Here is a 21,223-nt window from a genome sequence, read left to right on the forward strand (position 1 = left end):
CTGGCCCAGAGCTGGCTGTTTTGGACATCTGGGGAGTGAACCAGCAGGTGGGTCTCTCTAACTCTGATTTTTCAAAATAAATTAATTAAAAAAAGAAAAAAATATGTATATATAGAGTTAGTAAAAGTTTTTTTTTTTTCTTCAACAACACACACACACACACACACAAATGGAGGGAATAACCCTTAACCATCTTTTCTAATTAGAGGACTTTAGGAAGAACATCAACCATAATTAAATCATAGTTTTTACTGAAATGCAGCTAGGAATTCTCTTTAATCATAAAGTGCTGCTTTGAGAGTCTCCATGGCTTACTGGGGAAGGACATGAAACTGACTCCTCGTCAATCCAAATGAGGTCAGACCTTAGTAACTTTTTTCTACTTTGGCAACTGTAGATTCTGGAACATGAAGCGAATAACATATATCTGTAATCCAGCAAACATTAAGGAAGCGCCAAGGCGATTCCACGGCTTACCCTGAACTTGAAACAAGTCGTCCTCTTCCACCCAGGTCTCTTTTTCTTCCACCCCGTTAGAGCTGTTCCACTTGCTTTTGGGCACTCTGAGGGAGATCAGAGAGAGGACAAGATGTAAAACCAATTCATCCCAGCACATCCCATACTCTGTCCTCCACACTCTGGCCCTGTACTCATCCTTGTTTGTGCCCACACGTGAGGTTCATCTACATACAATTCCAGATCCACTGCCTCCCTTCCTGGCTGGCCAGCGTCTCCATGTGAACATCCCCAGGCTGCAGGACCACTGCTGAAACAGCACCACCACCCAAAATCTGTTTTCTTCCTGGAATCTGTTTTGATTGTTTTTGACTTTTCTAACCCAGAAGCTACAAACTCCTCCTGATGCTCATCCCTGGATGGCCTTCCTTTCACCAGGATTACACCGGCCTTTCCCTTCCAAAGCCACCAGGGCAAGTGTGCTGCACTGACCACATCCCTCCTCAAGCCTGTGATGGCTTCTCCCTGTGTGAACAGCAGAGCCCAATGCTTTTATGGGGGCATCCAGAACACCGTCTGCCCCCAGCTCTCACAAACGCGCGCACACACAGCACCACTGCTCTCCTTCCTCCTATAAGCTCTGCACTTTCCTGCTCTCTATGTCCTGTTCCCTTTACCTGGGAGTCCCTTCCCTGCCCAAATCCTAGCCATCCTCCAAGGCCATCACTCCCAACAAAGCTTCCTCTTACTACCAACCCCAATACGAAGTCCCCAGTCCCCTATGCTGTCCACTCAATGAAGAACCATTTCACAATGTGCTCCAACCATGGGCTTCGTAAAGGCAGGGACCAAATCTTCATTTGCTACCCACACCCAGCGCAGTCACACCCCCCCTAATAGTAAGTAAGGCAATAATGGGATTGTCCAAGCACCACACAGGCATTACAACATCAAGGATTAAATAAGCAAGAATCCTTCCTCTGAGCCTGAACTGTTAAGTACTTGGGTATAGCCCAAGGAAAGTCCCCCAACTGAAAAATAACCCCAAACCCAAAGTAAGTGAAAACTGATCTGCCTCTTCTAATCAACTTTGTTACCTGATTGGCCTCAGAAAATGAAAACATCGCTTACAAAACAAACAGAAATGCCTGAATTAAGAGTTCTGAAAATATATGTAAATAACTTGTACAAGCTGACCAAGACAATGGACAAATCTGTTCTTCTACATGAAAAGAAACTTAATTTTTAACACTCTGGCTATTTTGCAAATAACGAATGAAAGCAGTTGGCTGATAAGTGCATAGGCTTGAAAAAATTCTTTTGAGTTTCATTTTTATTAAGTTATTTAACCAACTGTTAGAATACAAATGGTGGACTCTCCTTTGTTTTTAAATTGGGTCATATGACCCAAACTGCTGAAATAAATTTGCTAATGACACAGGGAAAGAATTACATAAGGTTTTTCTTCCTCTGGATATTACTGACAGTAAAAAGTCAGAGAGGGGCTACAGTTTTCTCTGTGCTTGGCTCAGTGCTGGCATAGAACTGACAGTTTATGGGCACTATACCTGTACAACTGTCCACTGCTTCAAGTGTTTCAGACAATGGTTTCCTGCTCACAGTCCTTGGGTGGAAGGGGCTGAGATTAGGCCTTTTAACTGTTGGTGGTTCTGTGGGCCCAGGCAACTTGGGCCATTTTATGATCTTTAAGTTTCTCACTTGCAAAGTGAGATCTCCATATGCAGGAGTCTACCAGGAGCCAGCAAACTAGTCTGGCTGCTGGCTTTTGTGTGACATTGAGGGGCTAAAGGTCTTTACATTTTTAAAAAGTGCAAAGAAACGTAAGATGGAGAAATTATGTGGCCCACAATGCCTCTGCTGGCCTTTTACAAAGTTTGGGTGTCACCCCTTACATTGCTACATTTGGTTACCTTGCTACATGCAAGGAGCTACTGAGACAAAGCCTAGGAGCCAAAGCCCTGCCCCCAGTGATTGCCCTAACTGCCTTCCAGACCCCTGGACACCTGGGCTTCCTCACACCCTCCCTGCTTACCAAGGCCATCTCCAGCCTACTCAGTGCCTGTCCTAGAGCCCTTGGGGCTGTCTCATCAGGCCTCCAATTAATTGTATTAGAATTATCTGGAGCAAGGTCACAAAAGCAGATTACATTCTTCTGCCTCTTCAAATTCAGTGGTCAGGAGCATGGGGACTTTTTCCCCCTACAATTCCACAGGTATTTGTGACACAAAGCCCAGTTTGAGCACCTTGGCCTGACCAACTGCAATAAACTCGCGATCTGGCCCCAGACCCATCCAGACTGTTCTTCCATCACACAGACTACAGGTAGTACGCCAGGCTTTCTCACACTCATATGGCAGGCGATCCACTGCCCAGAACCCCGCCATGCTTGATGACATACTCAATATTGCTCCTCCGTGACCTTTGTTTCACTAAAACTGCTGCGCCAGCATAGCTCTTCTTCCCCAGCTCCTAGGGCACCTCACATTCCTCCTCTAAGAGTTGAAGTCAGGGACGCCTTTCTTCAGTAAAGGACCACATTGTATTTGCAGCTTTGCAAGCCCTACTGTCTCTGTCGCCACCACTCCACTCATGGTCAGCGCTGAAAGCAGCCATGGACAATGTGTAATTGATGGGTGTGGCTGTGTTCCACTCAAACTTTATTTACACAGACAGGTCGTAGGCAGACTTGGCCCAAGGGCCATGGTTTGCCAACCCCTGCATCAGAGTACCTGGTACACTTCAAACCTTGACATATGAGAGATGGGTGTATCTGGACCCTTCACAAATGCTCCCATCTACAAAGCCACTGTAATCCAGCACCCTCTCGTTTCCTCACCTGTTCCTGGGAGTAACACCTACACTCCACAGGGCTGCTGCGGAGCAAATTAAACCATGCATCAAACGGGAAGCGTGTGTGGAGCTGCGTCTGCGGCCCAGCAGCTGTGACTGACTTCCAAATACACGCTGAGCACTCCCAGTACAGATCTGTGCCCAAGTGTAAACCACTGTCCTGATGCCACAGCCCTCTGGAGCACCTTGTACAATGCATGCAGAGCACAGGTCCCCAAACAACTACAACACAGAGCAGTGGCAGAGATGGCAATGGCCTTGGGAGGTCAGCAAGGTGGATTATTTCAGCAGGGGTGAGCAGGGAAGAGTTCATGGAGGAGGCAGATTTTAAGAGGCAACTTGGTGTACATGGCAAATAGGACGTAGACTTTTCTGTCAAGACTGACTTGACTTAAAAAAATCCCAAAGCTCATCCTTGTCACTTTTGGGTGAGCTAAGAACTTTTCTGAGCCTTCCTCCTTCCTCATCTATACAGTGGGTTAATGTATCACCTCACCGAGTGAGGAATGTAGATTCAGTGAGATTTTACAGCAAAGTGCTTGGCCCCAGGAAGCACTTAATCAACAATGGTTTCTTCTCCCTCTGAAGGACGAATGGGATTCAGACAAGCAATGGAGGGATGCCAGTTCACTGTGAGGAATGAGAAGAAGTGGAAGTAGAGTGGCAGAAACAAACACAGTGTGTTCCAGAGAGAGCAAGCAGACCAGTTTGCCTGGAAGGAGGATCCACACAGGGCACAAAGGACAGCAAAACTCAAACGCCAGGCTGGGAGTCACGATGGGGAGCAACACGATCCTAACCACCGCCCCAGAGCACCTAGCTGAATGTGGGAGATTAGCAAATATGTACTGAATTTGCCCAGTCTCAAATGCTCACAAAAGGTACAAAGCTAGAAATATTCATCAGTCACTTTTAGGGATCAAGGCGTAATGACCCAATTCAAATAAACTTCTTTTAACAAACAAGACTAATAATTATAGTCAAGACACTCAGATGTTTGCTAAAAATGAAAGCATCGATGAGTAGAAGGCTCTGAAACCTGTCCATCCTCACTCCTGCCCTAGTGCAATGCTTTGAAGCCTCCATGTGGGGCTTTAGAACTGAAGGGATGTGGCTACGGCGTCACTCCCCGCTCCCAAGTCGCATTCTAGCAGTCTGAGCAAGCCTTGGTGGTAACTTAGCTGAGTTACTTCATTCATAGAAGTAATACCAGGCCCAACCAGGACCACCAAGCCTGAAAACTGCTACAAATAAGTTCTTCATACTTGGAATTCTTCTCCCTGGGGCGGGGTTGGTTGAGAGCCGTGGGCTTGGGTGGTGATGCAGGAACAGCCTCCTGGGAGGAGGTGAGGCCTGTGCTCGGCTCAGTACTCTGGCTGTCCTCTTCCAAAACCAATCTGCTTATCGTCATGCGCTTGCTCTTGGGCTGCAGTTCTGAGCTGCCCTCACCCTCCGCAGGGGCTGAACTTTCATTTTCATCTTTTCTTGGTCTCTTGTTTTTGAGGGCTGGTGATGGTGGGGTCACTTGATTAGGAAGTACCAAATCTTTCTGGTCCAATTTTGAGAAGGCGGCATCAGAATCCTGTGCACCAGACAGAGCCTTGAAAGCTGCCTTCAGAGTTGTGATTCCAATGGTGGTTGGCGTATTCTGTAGCTGCCTGCAAATAAAGGAAATATGTAAGGGTCAGTTTCACCATTGCTGATGTTCAGCCAAAGAGCCACAGCTTCTCTGCAGGGTCAACTTGCAATGACCAAGAGGAATCCTTAAGTTGAGGATGCCCCATTTTAAAGAGAGAAAAGTGAGAGACACTGGGGGAGGGGTTTGGCTTCACAAAACCTTTATTCATAATAGCTCTTATTTATAATGAGTGCAAATAAACATTTTAAATACAATAGATAAGTTGGATTATGGAGTTTAAAATCCAAGTAAGAAAATCTTAAAGGAACTCCGTAAAGGCTCCCTCCAGAAGCCGTTGTGCTATCCAGAACTTGAAGTGTGTATGGACTAAAGCACTTTCTGTCTTCCCATCATGTGAGAACTCTGGATGGTGCCCACCTGGGCCATCAAGTGACCAACCAGCAATCTCACCTGCAGGTCTAGCCTTTTCTAGCCATTCCACTCCAACTCTCATGTGAGAAGACAAAGACTGGTCTCCACTCTGTTCCTTTCTCCTCCACAATGAGAAACCACCGTTTCTTTTATTTATTTATTTATTTTTAAATTTATATGATCTTTGAATCTTTTATTGTTTTTAAAAAAAGATTTATTTTATTTACTTGAAAGAGTTATAGAGAGAGGTAGAGAGAGAAAGAAAGAGAGCGTGTGCTCGGTCTTCATCTGCTGGATCACTCCCCAAATTGGCCAGAGCTGGGCCAATCTAAAGCCAGGAGCCTGGAGCTTTTTCCGGGTCTCCCAAGTGGGTGCAGGGGCCCAAGCATTTGGGCCATCTTCTGCTGCTTTCTCAGGAACATTAGCAGGGAGCTGGATCAAAACTAATGTAGCTGGGACTCGAACCAGCGCCCATATGGGATGCCGGCACTGCACACTGGGGCTTTAACCCGCTGTGGCACAGTGCTGGCTCCAAGAAACTGCCTTTTCAAAATAAAGTTCACCTATCATTTGGAACAGCTAGCATGCTTAATGTCAAAACTATCAGGAGAGGAGCATACAAGCCAAATCCAGCTGACAGATGTGCCTTGTTGCCTAACCACATGTGTTTTTTTTTTTTTTTTTTTTTCCCCTAATGAACTGCCACCATTCAAAATTGAGAAGTCTCATATCATAAACCTGGACATTTCACACAAAACTTGAACAATGGAAGTTTGGACATGCTTGGTTATTTCCTCAGAGTATCACGCATAAGAAGCTGAAAGCCTGCCACCTCTGGCCACCAGTCCCATGCTCTCAGCTGCTTCATCCCACACCTGCTTTGCTCCTTACACTTCTTACCAGGCCCACAGAGGCATCTAGACTTGTAACGCCCCACTTTAGCTACTGCTCTTGGAATCCTGACCACACATCTGAACACTGCTTCCTGGATGCATTAAAAGATTATGTATCCACATGGAAGTACCAAGTAGATATGGGCAAACAAGGAGAGCAAAATGGAGGTAGAATCTTCTATGAAGGATAAGCCAATAAAGAGCTTATGATAGGAACCCAAGATATCCCATCTTCGATATTCTCATTTTCCTAGGGTGTGCCCACCATTTCCCACAGTGCTTTGCACAAGAAACTCAGTAACATGTTAGTATCAAATCAACAAGAGTAGGGACAGGCAGTATGTTGCAGCAGGTAAAGCCACCACTTTGGACACCTGCATCCCATACTGGAGTGCCTGGGATCAAATCCCACCTCTACTTCTAATCCAGCTTCCTGCTACTGTGCCTGGGTGGTAGCAGATGATGGTCCAATTGGTTGGGTCCTTGTCACCCACATAGGAGACCGGATGGAGTCCTGGGCCCCCGGCTTCAGCCTGGCCTAGCCAGGCAACTGTGGGCATCTGGACAGTACACCAGTGCATAGAAGTTCTTGGTCTCCCTCGATATCTCTCTTTGTTACTGTGCATTTTAAATACATTGCAAAATAAGCATTTTTTTTCAAAAAAAATCACCCAGAGGAATAGATCCTGCTCAGTGTTTTACCTAAGAACACAGGAGGACATTTGCCCTCACCTTGCTGGTTCTCTCGGGGGCTTTGCCACAGGCTCTGGTGCTGGCTGTTTATCTTCCTTCACTGTACTTGAGGCAGCAGACTGAGATTTTAAAGCCTTTTTGGCCATCTGGGAAACACATGATGTCATTAGGAAGAGAAGACACAGGACTTTGTTAATTTTCTGTAATCACTATGACTCAATATGCAAACAAGTTCACTTACAAATCCAATCTAGGCATATACTGGACAAGGACATGAAATGGGAGAGACCTTGTAGGAAACATCTGTAACTTTTTTTCCTCAGAAAACACAGAGCACCTCCAAAAATGGCTCACAACTTGAGTGGTTATATTTTGACACTGGAAGAACTCTTTCATATTTAATACCAATTCATGACATGATTGTACTCCATACCTCTCCACCCTTCCAGTCTCAGCCCTAATAATCAGTTTTTGACTCTCAAGTACACCTATGGGGTCATGTACAAAAGTCAAATTTTTTTTAAAATTTAAGATAATTAATAAATATTTATACTAATGTCTTTTAGTTTGCATTTGGAATTTTTTTTACAACTGTATTTTGACAAGTATGTTTTACTTCATTAGTAACTGTTTAAAAATCCTCACTAGCTGGCGCCGTGGCTCAATAGGCTAATCCTCCGCCTTGCGGCGCCGGCACACCGGGTTCTAGTCCCGGTCGGGGCACCGGATTCTGTCCCGGTTGCCCCTCTTCCAGGCCAGCTCTCTGCTGTGGCCTGGGAGTGCAGTGGAGGATGGCCCAGGTACTTGGGCCCTGCACCCGCATGGGAGACCAGGAGAAGCACCTGGCTCCTGGCTTCGGATCAGCGCGGTGCGCCAACCGCAGCGCACAGGCCACGGCGGCCATTGGAGGGTGAACCAACGGCAAAGGAAGACCTTTCTCTCTGTCTCTCTCTCTCACTGTCCACTCTGCCTGTCAAAAAAATAATAATAAAATAAAATAAATTAAAAAAAAAAATCCTGACACAGAAAGCCCTGAGTGGACTAGTAGTTTAACTCCAACTGTTCATCTATCTCCCCCTGATTTAAATTTTACACATTTCCCAGTCAGTCCAGTGTTAGTTTCAAGAACTTTTCTCTGTAACATGTGAGTTATTTTTTTTTCTTTCCTAAAGATTTATTTACTTATCTGAAAGCCGCAGCTACAAAGAAAGGAAAGACAGAGAGAGAGAGAGAGAGAGAGAGAGAGAGAGAGAGAGAGATAGATCGATCTTCCATCCACTGGTTTGCCTCCCAAATGGCTACAGAGGCCAGGGCTGGGCCAGGCTGAAGCCAGGAGGCAGGAACTCTATTCAGGTCTGCCATGTGGGTGGCAGGGCCCAAGCATTTGGCATCTTCCAGTGCTTTCCCAGGCCATAAGCAGGGACTTGAATCAGAAATAGAGCAGCTAGCATGGGGGGGGGGGGGGCACACGCTATAGCATAGCAGGTAATCTACCACCTTCAGTGCTAGCATCTCATATGGGCACCAATTTACATCCTGGTTCCTCCACTTCTTTATTTTAATTTTTTGAGAGGCAGAGTCACAGATAGAGAAGGAGAGACAGAGAAAGAAGTCTTTTTTCCGATGGTTCACTCCTCAAATGGCCATAATGACAGAGCTGGGCTGATCTGAAGCCAGGAGCCAGGAGCTTCTTCTGGGTCTCCCAAATGGGTACAGGGGCCCAAGCATTTGGACCATCTTCTGCTGCTTTCCCAGGCCATAAGCAGAGAGCTGGATCGAAAGTGGAGCACCTGGGACTCAAAGTGGCACCCATAAGGGATGCCAGCACCGTAGAGGCTTAACCTATTATGCCACAGCACAGGTCCCCTGCTCCACTTCTGATCCCATTTCCTGTTGATGGCCCAGGTTCTTGGGCCCCTGCAACCATGTGGGAGACCTGCAGGAAGCTCCTGACTCCTGGGTTTGGCCTGGCCCAGCCCCAGCTGTTGTGGCCATCTGGAGAATAAACCACCAGATGGAAGATCTCTGGTTCTCACTCTCTGTCTCTCTCTTCCCTGCCACTCTGTCCCTGTAACTCTACCCTTCAAATAAATTTCAAAATACAAATATTGGGGAAAAAAAAAGTGGCAGAAGAGCCAGGATTCAAAGTGGCACCGATATGGCTGCCAGTGTTCCAGGCGGCAGTTTAACCTGCTGCACAACGCTGGCCCCAGGTGTGCTGCTCTGAAAGCCCAGAGTTCTAGCCGCACAGACAGTGCAGGATCTTTCCCAGTTACCTGAAATGGCAATAAAAGGATCCCAGGCCAGAATCAAGTGTTCTGACACTTGTCCTCTGAACGTCCTAAATTATCTGTGTTAAAAGTTAATTTGAAGGCCGGCGCCATGGCTCAACAGGCTAATCCTCGCCTTGTGGCGCCGGCATACCAGGTTCTAGTCCCGGTCAGGGCGCCGGATTCTATCCCGGTTGCCCCTCTTCCAGGCCAGCTCTCTGCTATAGTCCGGGAGTGCAGTGGAGGATGGCCCAAGTGCTTGGGCCCTGCACCCCATGGGAGAACAGGAGAAGCACCTGGCTCCTGCCATTGGATCAGCACAGTGCGCCGGTCGCAGCGCGCCTACCGCGGCGGCCACTGGAGAGTGAACCAACGGCAAAGGAAGACCTTTCTCTCTGTCTCTCTCTCTCACTGTCCACTCTGCCTGTCAAAAAAATAAAAGTAATTTGAGGGGCTGGCGCGGTAGTGTAGCGGGTAAAGCCGCTGTCTGCAGTGCCAGCATCTCATATGGGCGCCAGTTCAAGTCCCGGCTGCTCCACTTCCGATCCAGCTCTCTGCTATGGCCTGGGATAGCAGTAGAAGATGGCTCAAGTTCTTGGGGCCCTGTACCCACGGGGGAGACCCAGAAAAAGCTCTTGGCTTCAGAATGGCACAGCTCTAGCCGTTGTGCCTATCTTGGGAGTGAACCAGTGGATGGAAGACTCTCTCTCTCTCTTTGCCTCTGCTTCTCTGTAACTCTGCCTTTCAAATAAATAAATAATTTTTTTAAAATAACTTGAAATTTGCCAAACCACTGCTAGAATCAATGATTAATACTATCTCAATATGGGCCTGGCAGGTCTACTGTTAGGAAATTTCAACATTCTCAAAACTTTTATGTTAAAAAAACAATGTCCTCATTCCTGTTCCCTCAGCAGATCCACTACCTAGGACAGCCTGGGTTCTTTCTAGTGCTGTCCTGAACCTCACAGCTTCCATTCTTTATCTCATTGGTCAACTAAAGGTCTTTTTTTTTTTTCCTCCACAGTGAGAAATGAGGATACCCAGGGCTTTATTTTGTACAAAAAAAAACTAAAGGTCTTGATTTGGCCTATTTTGATCTGATTCACTCGCCAGGTGACCTCAATGGCTAGGGCTGGGCCAGGCTGTTTATCAGGGTCTCCCACGTGCACACCAAGCTTCTTCCTATTAACAACCCAATTCTGCCACACCTACCATACCACTTAGCTCAAATTTCACCTCCCTTGGGAACCACAACTAACTATGTATGAACGTTCCACTTTAACCACAATAAATTAATCACATGTGAAAGAGATAAAAATGGGAGGTGAGAGAGAGCTCCTATGCTTTTTTATTTTTAAGACATTTAATTACGGAGGACAGTGCATATAATCCAAAGTGTTTTTCACACATTAAGTCTTTGCACTTCCTATTTTCTAATTGCTTGCACATCCTCAAAGGGCAATCAGTCATGAGAGAAAATAAAGGTGAAGGCACACCGTGAGGAGGTAGGGCTCTGTGTCGTCCAGGTGGCTCTCCAGGAAGCGCAGCATCTTCTGTTGGAAGGTCTCATAGGAAAAGTTCTGGATAACAGGGTGGGCCACGTTCTTTTCTCGAATAATGTTCAGGAGATCATTTTTCATCTTCTACACAGAAGATGGCATTTGTACCACCAGAAAGGAAGAGAAAAATCCAGTAGAAGTTCAGTGATGATGAGTGTGACAGAACACTGCAGCATTTGGCAGTGACATCACTGGGACACGTATATGAAGGGAAGCCCAGCACAACAGATTAGAGTTCAGCCACAGTGGGTTACTTTGCAGCTATAAAAAAGGGATAAGGGAGTCTTTATGTGCTAAGAGGATGATCTCTAAGATACAGGAGGTTAAAAAGAAAAAGCAATTTAATATATGTTCAGATCAGTATATAGAATATACTGTCATTGGCCAGCGCCGCGGCTCACTAAGCTAATCCTCCGCCTTGAGGCCCCGGCACACCGGGTTCTAGTCCCGGTCGGGGCGCCGGATTCTGTCCCGGTTGCCCCTCTTCCAGGCAAGCTCTCTGCTATGGCCCGGGAAGGCAGTGGAGGATGGCCCAAGTACTTGGGCCCTGCACCCCATGGGAGACCAGGAGAAGCACCTGGCTCCTGCCATTAGATCAGCGCGGTGCGCCGGCCATTGGAGGATGAACCAACGGCAAAAAGGAAGACCTTTCTCTCTGTCTCTCTCTCTCACTGTCCACTCTGCCTGTCAAAAAAAAAAGAATAGACTGTCACATATGCGAATTTGAAGAAAAAATAGATCTATGTGTACTCGTGTATACATACAAACACACACACTCCTATTGCTTGCATATGCATAGAATATTACTGGAAAGATACAAGTAAGAAATGACATTATTGCCTCTGATGGGAACAAAATAGGTAAGGGTCAAAGACGAGATAATTTTCACTGAAATCTTTGCTTATACCTTTTGAATGTTGTAGTATGTAGGCATATTACCTTTCCAAAATATAAAGTTTAAATTTATATTGAAAAGAATATCGCTTCTTGGCCTTTTGGCTAAGATCAAGTGTGAAAAGAATAAGAACAGGGGACCCACTGGGCTTCTGACACCAGGAAACAAGGGTTAAGTCCTCATGAAAGCAGTATCTCAAGTTTGCAGGATCGGTGTGTACATAAGCAGGGTAGAAGTATTAACAAAACTTGTTAGGTTCAGACATAGTACGGACAGCTAACACAAATGTTCTGTCACAAACAGAAAAGAAATAAGGCAAATAAATAAATGGCTGATGTAAATTTGCTTAATGAAAAGTAAATTATGAAAAGTCAATCTTAGAGTGAGTTATCATGGATATAGAACGCAGCATGCTGTAGGAGTGGCATATTAGATAACCTCCACACAAAGAATCCATTCCCTGATTCTTCAGAAAAAGCAATGAGATGGATTTAAGTCATGGGAGTAAAAAGATAACAAACTTACCTGAGTTGTGGGGTCCTTAGACATATGTTTTTTCAAAATTTTTGAAGCCTTTTCAAATTCTTTGTTCTTGATACAAATAATGACAGCCTACAAAAGGAGGAAAAACCTTTTTTTTTTTTACTTTTGTAATAACAGGTGTAATCAAAATATAAAACATCACAATACTCTATTAAAAAGCCAAGCTGAGTCTCAGGTACCCAAGAACTTTTTCACAATATGTCAAATTCCTGTACTTAAAACGTAACAATTACTGTTTACGCATCATGAACAAGTGTTAGCTGTTTCAGTCTGTAAGGTGGTCACTGTTCTGCGTTAACAGTGCATTTTTTTTTAAATGGCTGATATAGCAAAGTCTGATCCCCTGGATTATAGACCATTTAATCAATTTGAATGGGGCCTAAGGCAAGACATAATGGACAGGAGTCATTTTAGGGCCCTGTAATCTCAGGTCCCAGAACAACTGGTTCTGCTGTAGAGCTTTAAAGTAAGGGGTGAGGGCATGGGGGAAGGAGGATACGCTGTGAGCAGGAAAAACAAACAAGTGATTTGCTGACCATAGGGATCTGCTACTTCCATTCAGGAAAGGCCTGGGGTCAATTCTATGGGGAAATGAAAAGACAAGCCTCTATACCATAAACCCTAGCTGGCAACTTTAGTTAAAACGTGCTGGGAGACCAAAAAAGCCAGCTCACCCACAAGCAGCAAATGAAAGCACAAGTTCTAGGTAAGATGAGAATGTCTCACTAGTTACAGAGAAAAAGAAAAGTCCTTCTGTAAAGAAACATCAGAGACAATATATAAGAGGAAAAAATCCAGTGATTAGAAATTAAAAAGAGGCCAGCACCGCGGCTCACTAGGCTAATCCTCCACCTGCGGCGCTGGCACCCTGGGTTCTAGTCCCAGTTGGGGCGCCGGATTCTATCCTGGTCGCTCCTCTTCCAGTCCAGCTCTCTGCTGTGGCCTGGGAGGGCAGCGGAGGATGGCTCAAGTGCTTGGGTCCCTGCACCTGCATGGGAGACCGGGAGGAAGACCCTGGCTCCTGGCTTCAGATCAGCGCCGGCCGTAGAGGCCATTAGGGGAGTGAACCAACAGAAGGAAGACCTTTCTTTCTGTCTCTCACTGTCTATAACTCTACCTGTCAAATAAAAATTAAAAAAAAAGAAATTAAAAAGAAAATTGTACCATATGTTGACATTTACAAGAATCAGAAAAGCCAACATAACACTGGCAGCATCTGGAGTTATATAAGATAATGTAGATACCTTAAAGCCAGTCTCAAGGAGAAGCATTAAAGAAACAGATTTTTTTTTTTTTTTTTTTTTGACAGGCAGAGTTAGACAGTGAGAGAAAGAGAGAAAGGTCTTCCTTTTGCCGTTGGTTCACCTCTCAAGTGGCCGCTATGGCCGGCGCGCTGCGCTGATCCGAAGCCAGGAGCCAGGCGCCTCTCCTAGTCTCCCATGCGGGTACAGGGCCCAAGGACTTGGGCTATCATCCACTGCACTCCCAGGCCACAGCAGAGAGCTGGACTGGAAGAGGAGCAACCGGGGCAGAACTGGCGCCCCGACTGGGACCAGAACCTGGGGTGCCGGCGCCGCAGGCAGAGGATTAGCCTAATGAGCCACGGCGCTGGCCAAGAAACAGATTTTTTAAAAGATCTCTTTCAAAAAGGAAAGCTGGAGCAGATGCTGTGGGGCGGAGGGTAAGCCACCACTTGGGACACCCAGCTATTCTGCACTCCTGATCTGGCTGCCTGCTAATGCACCTGGGAGGTCCCTGCCACCCACATGGGAGATCCAGGGGAATTCCTGTATTCCAGTCCTGGCTGTTGCAGGGATCTGGGGAGTGAACAGTGGATGATCTCTCTTTCAAATAAGTACATAAATAAAACACAGAGCAGCAAAGGAAAGCAAACTCATCTGTTGTCTTCACGGGGAAGAACATACAGAGATCTGAACCAAGAAAAGGAGGAACAGCGTCACATACTCTTGAATACACAGGTTTACTCCTAAGTTCTTGTAGTGAGGAAGCAAAGAAAGTCTTTTCATTTTAATCACGACCATTGCCACTTACACATCCTTTTTAGCAGAAAAACCACAGTTAAGACTATACTTTCTTGAAGAATACACTTTTACTTCTTAAATCACAGGTTAATTTTACTTAACAAACATGCAGCAAAATTACCTTTTTGGGGTGTACAGTTCTGATTTTTAATACAAGTAGACTCCTCTGAGCTGTTCCTTTGTGGTCACATACTTCCCCCATCCCTAATCCTTGCTCTGTCTTCTGTCTTCAGGAACATCACATAAGTGGAACCACAGAGTCTGGAGCACTGATTTTTTTTTTTTCTTTGTAAAGATTTATTTTTTATTTATTTGAAAGGTAGAGTTACAGAAAGGGGGTGGGAGGGAGAGCTTCCATCTGCTGGTTCACTCCCCAAATGATTAGGGCTAAGCCAGGTTGAAGCCAGGAGGCTGGAGCTTCTTCCAGGTCTCTCACATGGATGCAAGGGCCCTGAGCACTTGGGCCATCTTCTCCTGCTTTCCCAGGGACACTAGCAGGGAGCTGGATCAGAAGTGGAGTGGCCAGGTCTCCAACTGTTGCCCGTATGGGATGCCAGTGGCACAGGCAGAGGCTTAACCTGCCATGAAACAATACCATCCCCAAGGAGCCCTGATTTTTCAAGGAGGTACCCTTGAGAGTGTCCACCTTCACTCTAACGCTGCTGAGGCTCATCCATCTTGCCACAGGATTCAGAGTTAGTTTCTTCTTCCTGCTGAGCTGTGAAGTTTCTCGTATAGATGTACTAGCTTACTATACATTCACCCCCTGAAGGCCATTCGGGTTGCTTGTAACCCTGGGTTATTATGAATAGAGATGCAAAAACGTTCATGTACAGGTTTTGGTGTGAAGCTAATTCTTCACTTCTATAAGGTAAACAGCCAGGAATGGGATTGCTGGGTCACATAGAATGTGTCCGTTTAGCTTTGTAAGAAACAACCAAACTGTCTTCTAGAGTAGCTGGACTATTTTTTAAAAAAATTTATTTTATTTATTTGAAAGGCCAAGTTACAGAGAAAGAGAGAGATCTTCCATCTGCTGGTTCACGCCCCAAATGGCTGCAACAGGAGGGGCTGGGCCAGGCCAAAGCGAGGAGCCAGGAGCTTCTTCTGGGTCTCCCACGTGAGTGTAGGGACCCAAGCACCTGGGCTGTCTTCCAGTGCTCCCTCAGGCACATTACCAGGGAGCTGGATCAGAAGTAGAGCAGTGGGCCAGCGCTGTGGCACATCAGGTAAGGCCACTGCCTGCAGTGCTGGCATCCCATACGGGCACCAGTTCAAGTCCCAGCTGCTCCACTTCTGATCCAGCTCTCTGTTGTGGCCTGGGAAAGCAGTGGAAGATGGTCCAAGTCCTTGGGCCCCTGAACCCACGTGAGAGACCTGGAAAAATCTCCTGGCTCCTGGCTTTGGATCAGTGCAGTTCAATCAGTTGCAGCCAATTGGGGAGTGTACCAACGGATGGAAGATCTCTCTGCGTAACGTTTTCAAATAAATAAATAATTTTTTTTAAAAAAAGAAAGAAGTAGAGCAGCCAGGACTTGAACCGACGCCCATACGGGATGCCAGTGCTGCAGGTGACAGCTTAACCCACTATGTCACTGCACCAGCCCCAGCTGTAACACTGTATTCCCATCAGTAATGTATAAAAGTTCCAATTACTCTATATCCTGGCTAGTACTTTAAAAAAATTGTGTAAATATATGGTTTACATGGTGGTTTGAAATATATAATTCAAACTTAACTTTATTAGTATTTTTAAAACAAATATAGCCATTCTAATTCATATGTACTATTATTCACTGTGATTTTGTATTTCTTTAAAGGCCAAATAATGTTGCAGGTTTTTCTTTTCTTTTTTTCTTTTTTAATTTATTTGAAAGGTAGAGTTATAGACAGTGAGACAGACGGAGAGAAATGTCTTTCTTCCATTGGTTCACTCCCCAAATGGCTGTTACGGCCGACACTGCGCCAATCTGAAGCCAAGAGCCAGGTGCTTCTTCCTGGTCTCCCATGCGGGTGCAGGGCCCAAGCACTTGGGCCATCCTCCACTGCCCTCCCGGGCCACAGCAGAGAGCTGGACTGGAAGAGGAGCAACCGGGACTAGAACCGGTGCCCATATGGGATGCCGGTGCCACAGGCGGAGGATTAGCCAAGTGAACCACAGCACCAGCCCCGCAGGTTTTTTCATGTCCTTTTTTTGGGCTACTTTATTGTTTTTGGTGAGTCTTGCCCATTTTAAAAGTAGGGTTGTATATATGGGCTTGGTTATTTTGAGAGTTCTTTAAAATTTTTTCTTCAAGACTTAGTTATTTCAAAGAGTTACAGAAAGAGAGATTTTTCCATCTAGTGGTTCACTCCTCAAATAGCTGCAATGGCCTGGGCTGGGCCAGGCCACAGTCAGGAGCCTAGTATTCCATATAGGTCTCCCACAGGAATGGCAGGGGCCCAAGCACCTGCGCCATGTTCTGCTGCTTCCTCAGGCACATCAGCAGGGAGCTGGGTCAGACGTGATGCAGCCAAGATGTGATCCAGTGTTCACACAGGATGCCAGCATCACAGGTGGCAGCTGAACCCACTGTGCCACAACCAGGCCCCAGTTCTTTATCTAGTTTAGATAAAGTCCTTTGTCAGGTGATTTGCAAATATTTGTCCCAATCTGTCTTTTCTTCTCATAATAGTGGCTTTTTTTCCCCCAGAGCAAAAGTTAAATTTTTTTTCCCTAAAAAAAGTCACAGGGCAAGGTTTATGCCTTGGCACAGCTCCTTTTTCCGGTTTCCTGCTTGCGTGTGCTGTGGGAGGCAGTAGTCATAGCTCAAGTAAATGGGTTTCTGTCATGTGGGAAACCTAGATTGAGTTCCTGGCTCCCAGCTTTGGCCACCCAGCCATCATGTGCACTTGGGGACTTAATCAGTGGATGGGAGTGCTCTGCTCTCAAATAATTTTTTAATTAATTAATTTATTTGAGAGGCAATTACACAGAGTCAGAGGCAGAGAGAGAGGTCTTCCATCTGCTGGTTCACTCCCCAGTTGGCCGCAACGGCCGAGCTGGGGCAATCCGAAACCAGGAGCCAGAAGCTTCATCCAGGTCTCTCACATGGGTGCAGGGGCCCAAGCACTTGGGCCACCTTCTACTGCTTTCCCAGGCCACAGCAGAGAGCTGGATGGGAAGTAGAGCAGCCCAGTCTTGAACCAGCGCTTATACGGGGTGCCAGCACTGCAGGCAGTGGCTTTACCCACTGTGCCACAGCGCTGGCCCCCTCAAATAATTTTTTAAGATTTATTTTATGTGGCCAGCGCTGTGGCTTAACAGGCTAATCCTCCGCCTTGCGGCACCGGCACACCAGGTTCTAGTCCTGGTTGGGGCGCCGGATTCTATCCCGGTTGCCCCTCTTCCAGGCCAGCTCTCTGCTATGGCCCGGGAAGGCAGTGGAGGATAGCCCAAGTCCTTGGGCCCTGCACCTGCATGGGAGACCAGGAGAAGCACCTGGCTCCTGGCTTTGGATCAGCGAGATGCGCCGGCTGCAGCGGCCATTGGAGGGTGAACCAACGGCAAAAAGGAAGACCTTTCTCTCTGTCTCTCTCACTATCCACTCTGCCTGTCAAAAAAAAAAAAAAAAAAAAAAAGATTTATTTTATGTATTTGAAAGACAGAGTTATATAGAATGGTAGAGAGAGAGAGAAAGAGAGGTCTTCCATCCGCTGGTTCACTCCCCAAATGGTTGCAACAGCCAGAGCTGAGCTGATCTGAAGCAAGGAACCAAGAAGTTCTTCTGGGTCTCCCACGTGGGTGCAGGGGCCCAAGGACTTAGGCCATCTTCCACTGCTTCCCCAGGTGCATTAGCAGGGAGCTGGATCAAGCTGGGACTTGAAAGGCCTGGGAAAGCAGTGGAAGATGGCCCATGGTTGGGGCCCCTGTATCAACACAGGAAATCCTGAGGAAGCTCCTGGCTCCTGATCGGCCCAGCTCTGTCTGTTGTGGCCATTTGGGGAGTGAACCAGTGAATGGAAGATCCCTTTCTCTCTGTGTATCCCTCTTTCTGTCTGTAACTCTGTTCTCAAATAAATATTTGAAAAAAAATTGCCAATAAAACATGTCCAGTTGTCCAGAGAGTGGGTGACATTCTTAGTATGAAATAGTAAGGAGGCCGGTGCTGCCGTAGCTCAATAGGCTAATCCTCCACCTGCGGCGCCGGCACTCCGGGTTCTAGTCCTGGTCAGGGTGCCGGATTTTGTCCTGGTTGCCCCTCTTCCAGTCCAGCTCTCTGCTATGGCCCGGGAAGGCAGTGGAGGATGGCCCAAGTGCTTGGGCCCTGCACCTGCATGGGAGACCAGGAGAAGCACCTGGCTCCTGGCTTCGGATCAGCGCGGTGCGCCGGCCACAGCAGCCATTGGAGGGTGAACCAACGGCAAAAGGAAGACCTTTCTCTCTGTCTCTCTCTCTCACTGTCCACTCTGCCTGTTCAAAAAAAAAAAAAAAGTAAGGAAATAATGACCTTGATAGGGAGGACATGAATGTGTCATTTATAAACCCAGCTTATACTTCTCCCTGTCTTCTCTAGTAGTTGTACTTGACTTAGCACTTTTCATTCAGATCCACTGGGGTGATACCTTTTTTCTTGTTTTGTTTTTTTTGGGCCAGGAATCTCAATTCTAAGTCTTGTGAGAAGACATGGCAAAGAAAGGAGGTTGGCACACACATCATGATGGCAGAAAAAAGGAGAAAGGTAAGATTTTAAAATTTTGATATAGTCAAATCTATTTTTCCTCTGGATTATGGTTCCGGCATTTAAGAACTTGTGTCTAACTCCCAGACAAGAATATATTATGTTTTCTTCTAAAAGTTTTGATTTTACATCTTACATTTAGTTTACAATCCATTTTGAGTGAATTTTGGTCTAAGATGCAAATATGTCATGGGCCATATCTGCGCATGAATATTCAGTTGTTTCCACACCATTTGCTGAAAAGACTATCCTTTTCCCACTGAATACCTTTTCCCATTGAATATCCTTCACATCCTTGTCAAAAATCAGTCATATTCATGTTGACTCTAGTATTTTGTTTCTGGACTCTCCTGTTTCACTAATCTCTTATCTCTCCAGCCATGAGCAGCTTTAAAGTAACTCTTACAGTTGGACAGAATAGTTTTGGTTGTTTTAGTTTATCTTTAAAAAAATTTAGATTCAGCTAGTCTGTATTTACAGAAAATCCTGCTGAAATTGTGACTTGAATTGTATTAACACTATAAATGAGCTGGAGAACCAACACTTTAAGTATATTGTTTTCCAGTCTATTAATATGTTATATATATATAGCATGTCTTTCTTTCATCAGCATTTTCTATTTTTCCATGTACAGGTCCTACATGTTTTGCTACACTTACACCTGAGTGTTTCTTTTTCTACAAAGCTACTGCAAATTGCTTTGTTTTGGTATTTTAATTTTTAATTGTTCACTGCTGCTACATAAAAATGATTGATTTTTATATTGTTGTCATATTTTACAACCTTGTTAAATGAACTCCATAGGGTTTTTTACATATAGTCATGTCAGCTGGAAATACACAAAATTTTATTCCTTCCTTTTTTCCAGACTGTATGCCTTTTTTTCTTTTTTTATTTGACAGGTAGAGTGATAGTGAGAGAGAGAAAGAGAAAAAGGTCTTCCTTCCGTTAGTTCACTCCCCAAATGGCTGCTATGGCCGGCGCTGTGCCAATCCAAAGCCAGGAGCCAGGTGCTTCTTCTTGGTCTCCCATGCGGGTGCAGGGCCCAAGCACTTGGGCCATCCTCCACTGCCCTCCCGGGCCACAGCAGAGCGCTGGACTGGAAGAGGGGCAACCGGGACTAGAACCGGCACCCATATGAGATGCCAGCACCGCAGGCGGAGGATTAACCAAGTGAGCCACGGCAACGCCCCCCCCTCCTTTTTTTTTAATTTGGGCCGGCGCCATGGCTCACTTGGCTAATCCTCTGCCTTTGGCACCAGCACACCGGGTTCTAGTCCTGGTCGGGGCGCCGGATTCTGTCCCGATTTCTCCTCTTCCAGTCCAGCTCTCTGCTGTGGCCCAGGAAGGCAGTGGAGGATGGCCCAAGTCCTTGGGCCCTGCACCCCATGGGAGACCAGGAGGAAGCACCTGGCAGCGCGCTGGCTGTGGCAGCCATTTGGGGGGTGAACCAGCAGAAGGAAGACCTTTCTCTCTCTGTCTAATTCTGCCTGTCCAAAAAAAATAAAAAAAAGATTGATTATTTGAAAGGCAGAGTTAGAGAGTGAGGCAGAAAAAGATATTCCATTCACTAGTTCACTCCCCAAATGGTGGCAACAGCCAGGGCTGGGCCAGACCAAAGCCAGGAGCCAGTTCCATCTGAGTCTCCCACGTGGGTGACAGGGCCCAAGCACTTGGGCCATCTTCCACTGCTTTCCTAGGTGCATTAGCAGAGAGCTAGATCAAGCTGGGACTTGAACTGGTGCTCACATGGGATGCCAGCACCATAAGTGGTGGTTTAACCCACTGTAACACTGCGCCAGCCCCATCCAGTCTATGTGCCTTTTATTTATTTTTCTAGCCTTATTGCACTGGTGAGGCCTTTCAGTATATTGAACATCAGTAGTGAGAATGGATATCCCTGCCTTGTTTCAGATCAAGGGACAAAGTGCTCTGGTTTTCACCATTATTTTCACCATTACCATGTTAGTTGTGAGTTTTTTGTAGGTGCCTTCTATAATGCTGAGGAAGTTCCCTTCTATTGTAGTTTGCTGAGTGTTTTGACCATGAACTAACGCTGAATTTTGTCAAGTGCTTTTTCTGCATCAACTGATATCATATGGTTTTAACATGGAAGATTAAACTGACTCATTTTCAAATATTAAGTCAGCCTTGGGCTTGAGTTTTACTCTGCCACACACTACCTGCATCTGTATCCAGGACCAAGCAGCAGATTAGACAGTAAAAT

At 46.0% G+C, this 21,223-nt stretch overlaps 2 protein-coding genes across 5 annotated transcripts in view; one reads left to right on the top strand and one right to left on the bottom strand.

The window, feature by feature from the left end:
* Positions 1-18,941, top strand: part of NIP7 (nucleolar pre-rRNA processing protein NIP7) — a 37,849-nt gene extending 18,908 nt beyond the window's left edge. The window contains exon 5 of the mRNA XM_062175803.1: positions 18,912-18,941. Within this exon, the coding sequence (XP_062031787.1) occupies positions 18,912-18,926 (15 nt within the window). The 3' untranslated portion in view covers positions 18,927-18,941. The remainder of the gene's footprint in view (positions 1-18,911) is intronic.
* TERF2 (telomeric repeat binding factor 2) overlaps positions 1-21,223 on the bottom strand; it is a 34,170-nt gene that overhangs the window by 6,101 nt on the left and 6,846 nt on the right. For 3 of the 4 annotated variants that reach the window (XM_062175798.1, XM_062175797.1, XM_062175796.1), the window contains exons 4-8: positions 12,216-12,302; positions 10,733-10,879; positions 7,003-7,109; positions 4,593-4,985; positions 478-563 (exon numbers count right to left, since the gene is read on the bottom strand). In XM_062175798.1, coding sequence (XP_062031782.1) covers positions 478-563; positions 4,593-4,985; positions 7,003-7,109; positions 10,733-10,879; positions 12,216-12,302 — 820 coding nt within the window. The remainder of the gene's footprint in view (positions 1-477; positions 564-4,592; positions 4,986-7,002; positions 7,110-10,732; positions 10,880-12,215; positions 12,303-21,223) is intronic. The other variant, XM_062175799.1, reaches the window with a different exon arrangement.

Source organism: Lepus europaeus, chromosome 19, assembly GCF_033115175.1.
Source record: "Lepus europaeus isolate LE1 chromosome 19, mLepTim1.pri, whole genome shotgun sequence".
Taxonomy (NCBI): Eukaryota; Metazoa; Chordata; class Mammalia; order Lagomorpha; family Leporidae; genus Lepus; species Lepus europaeus.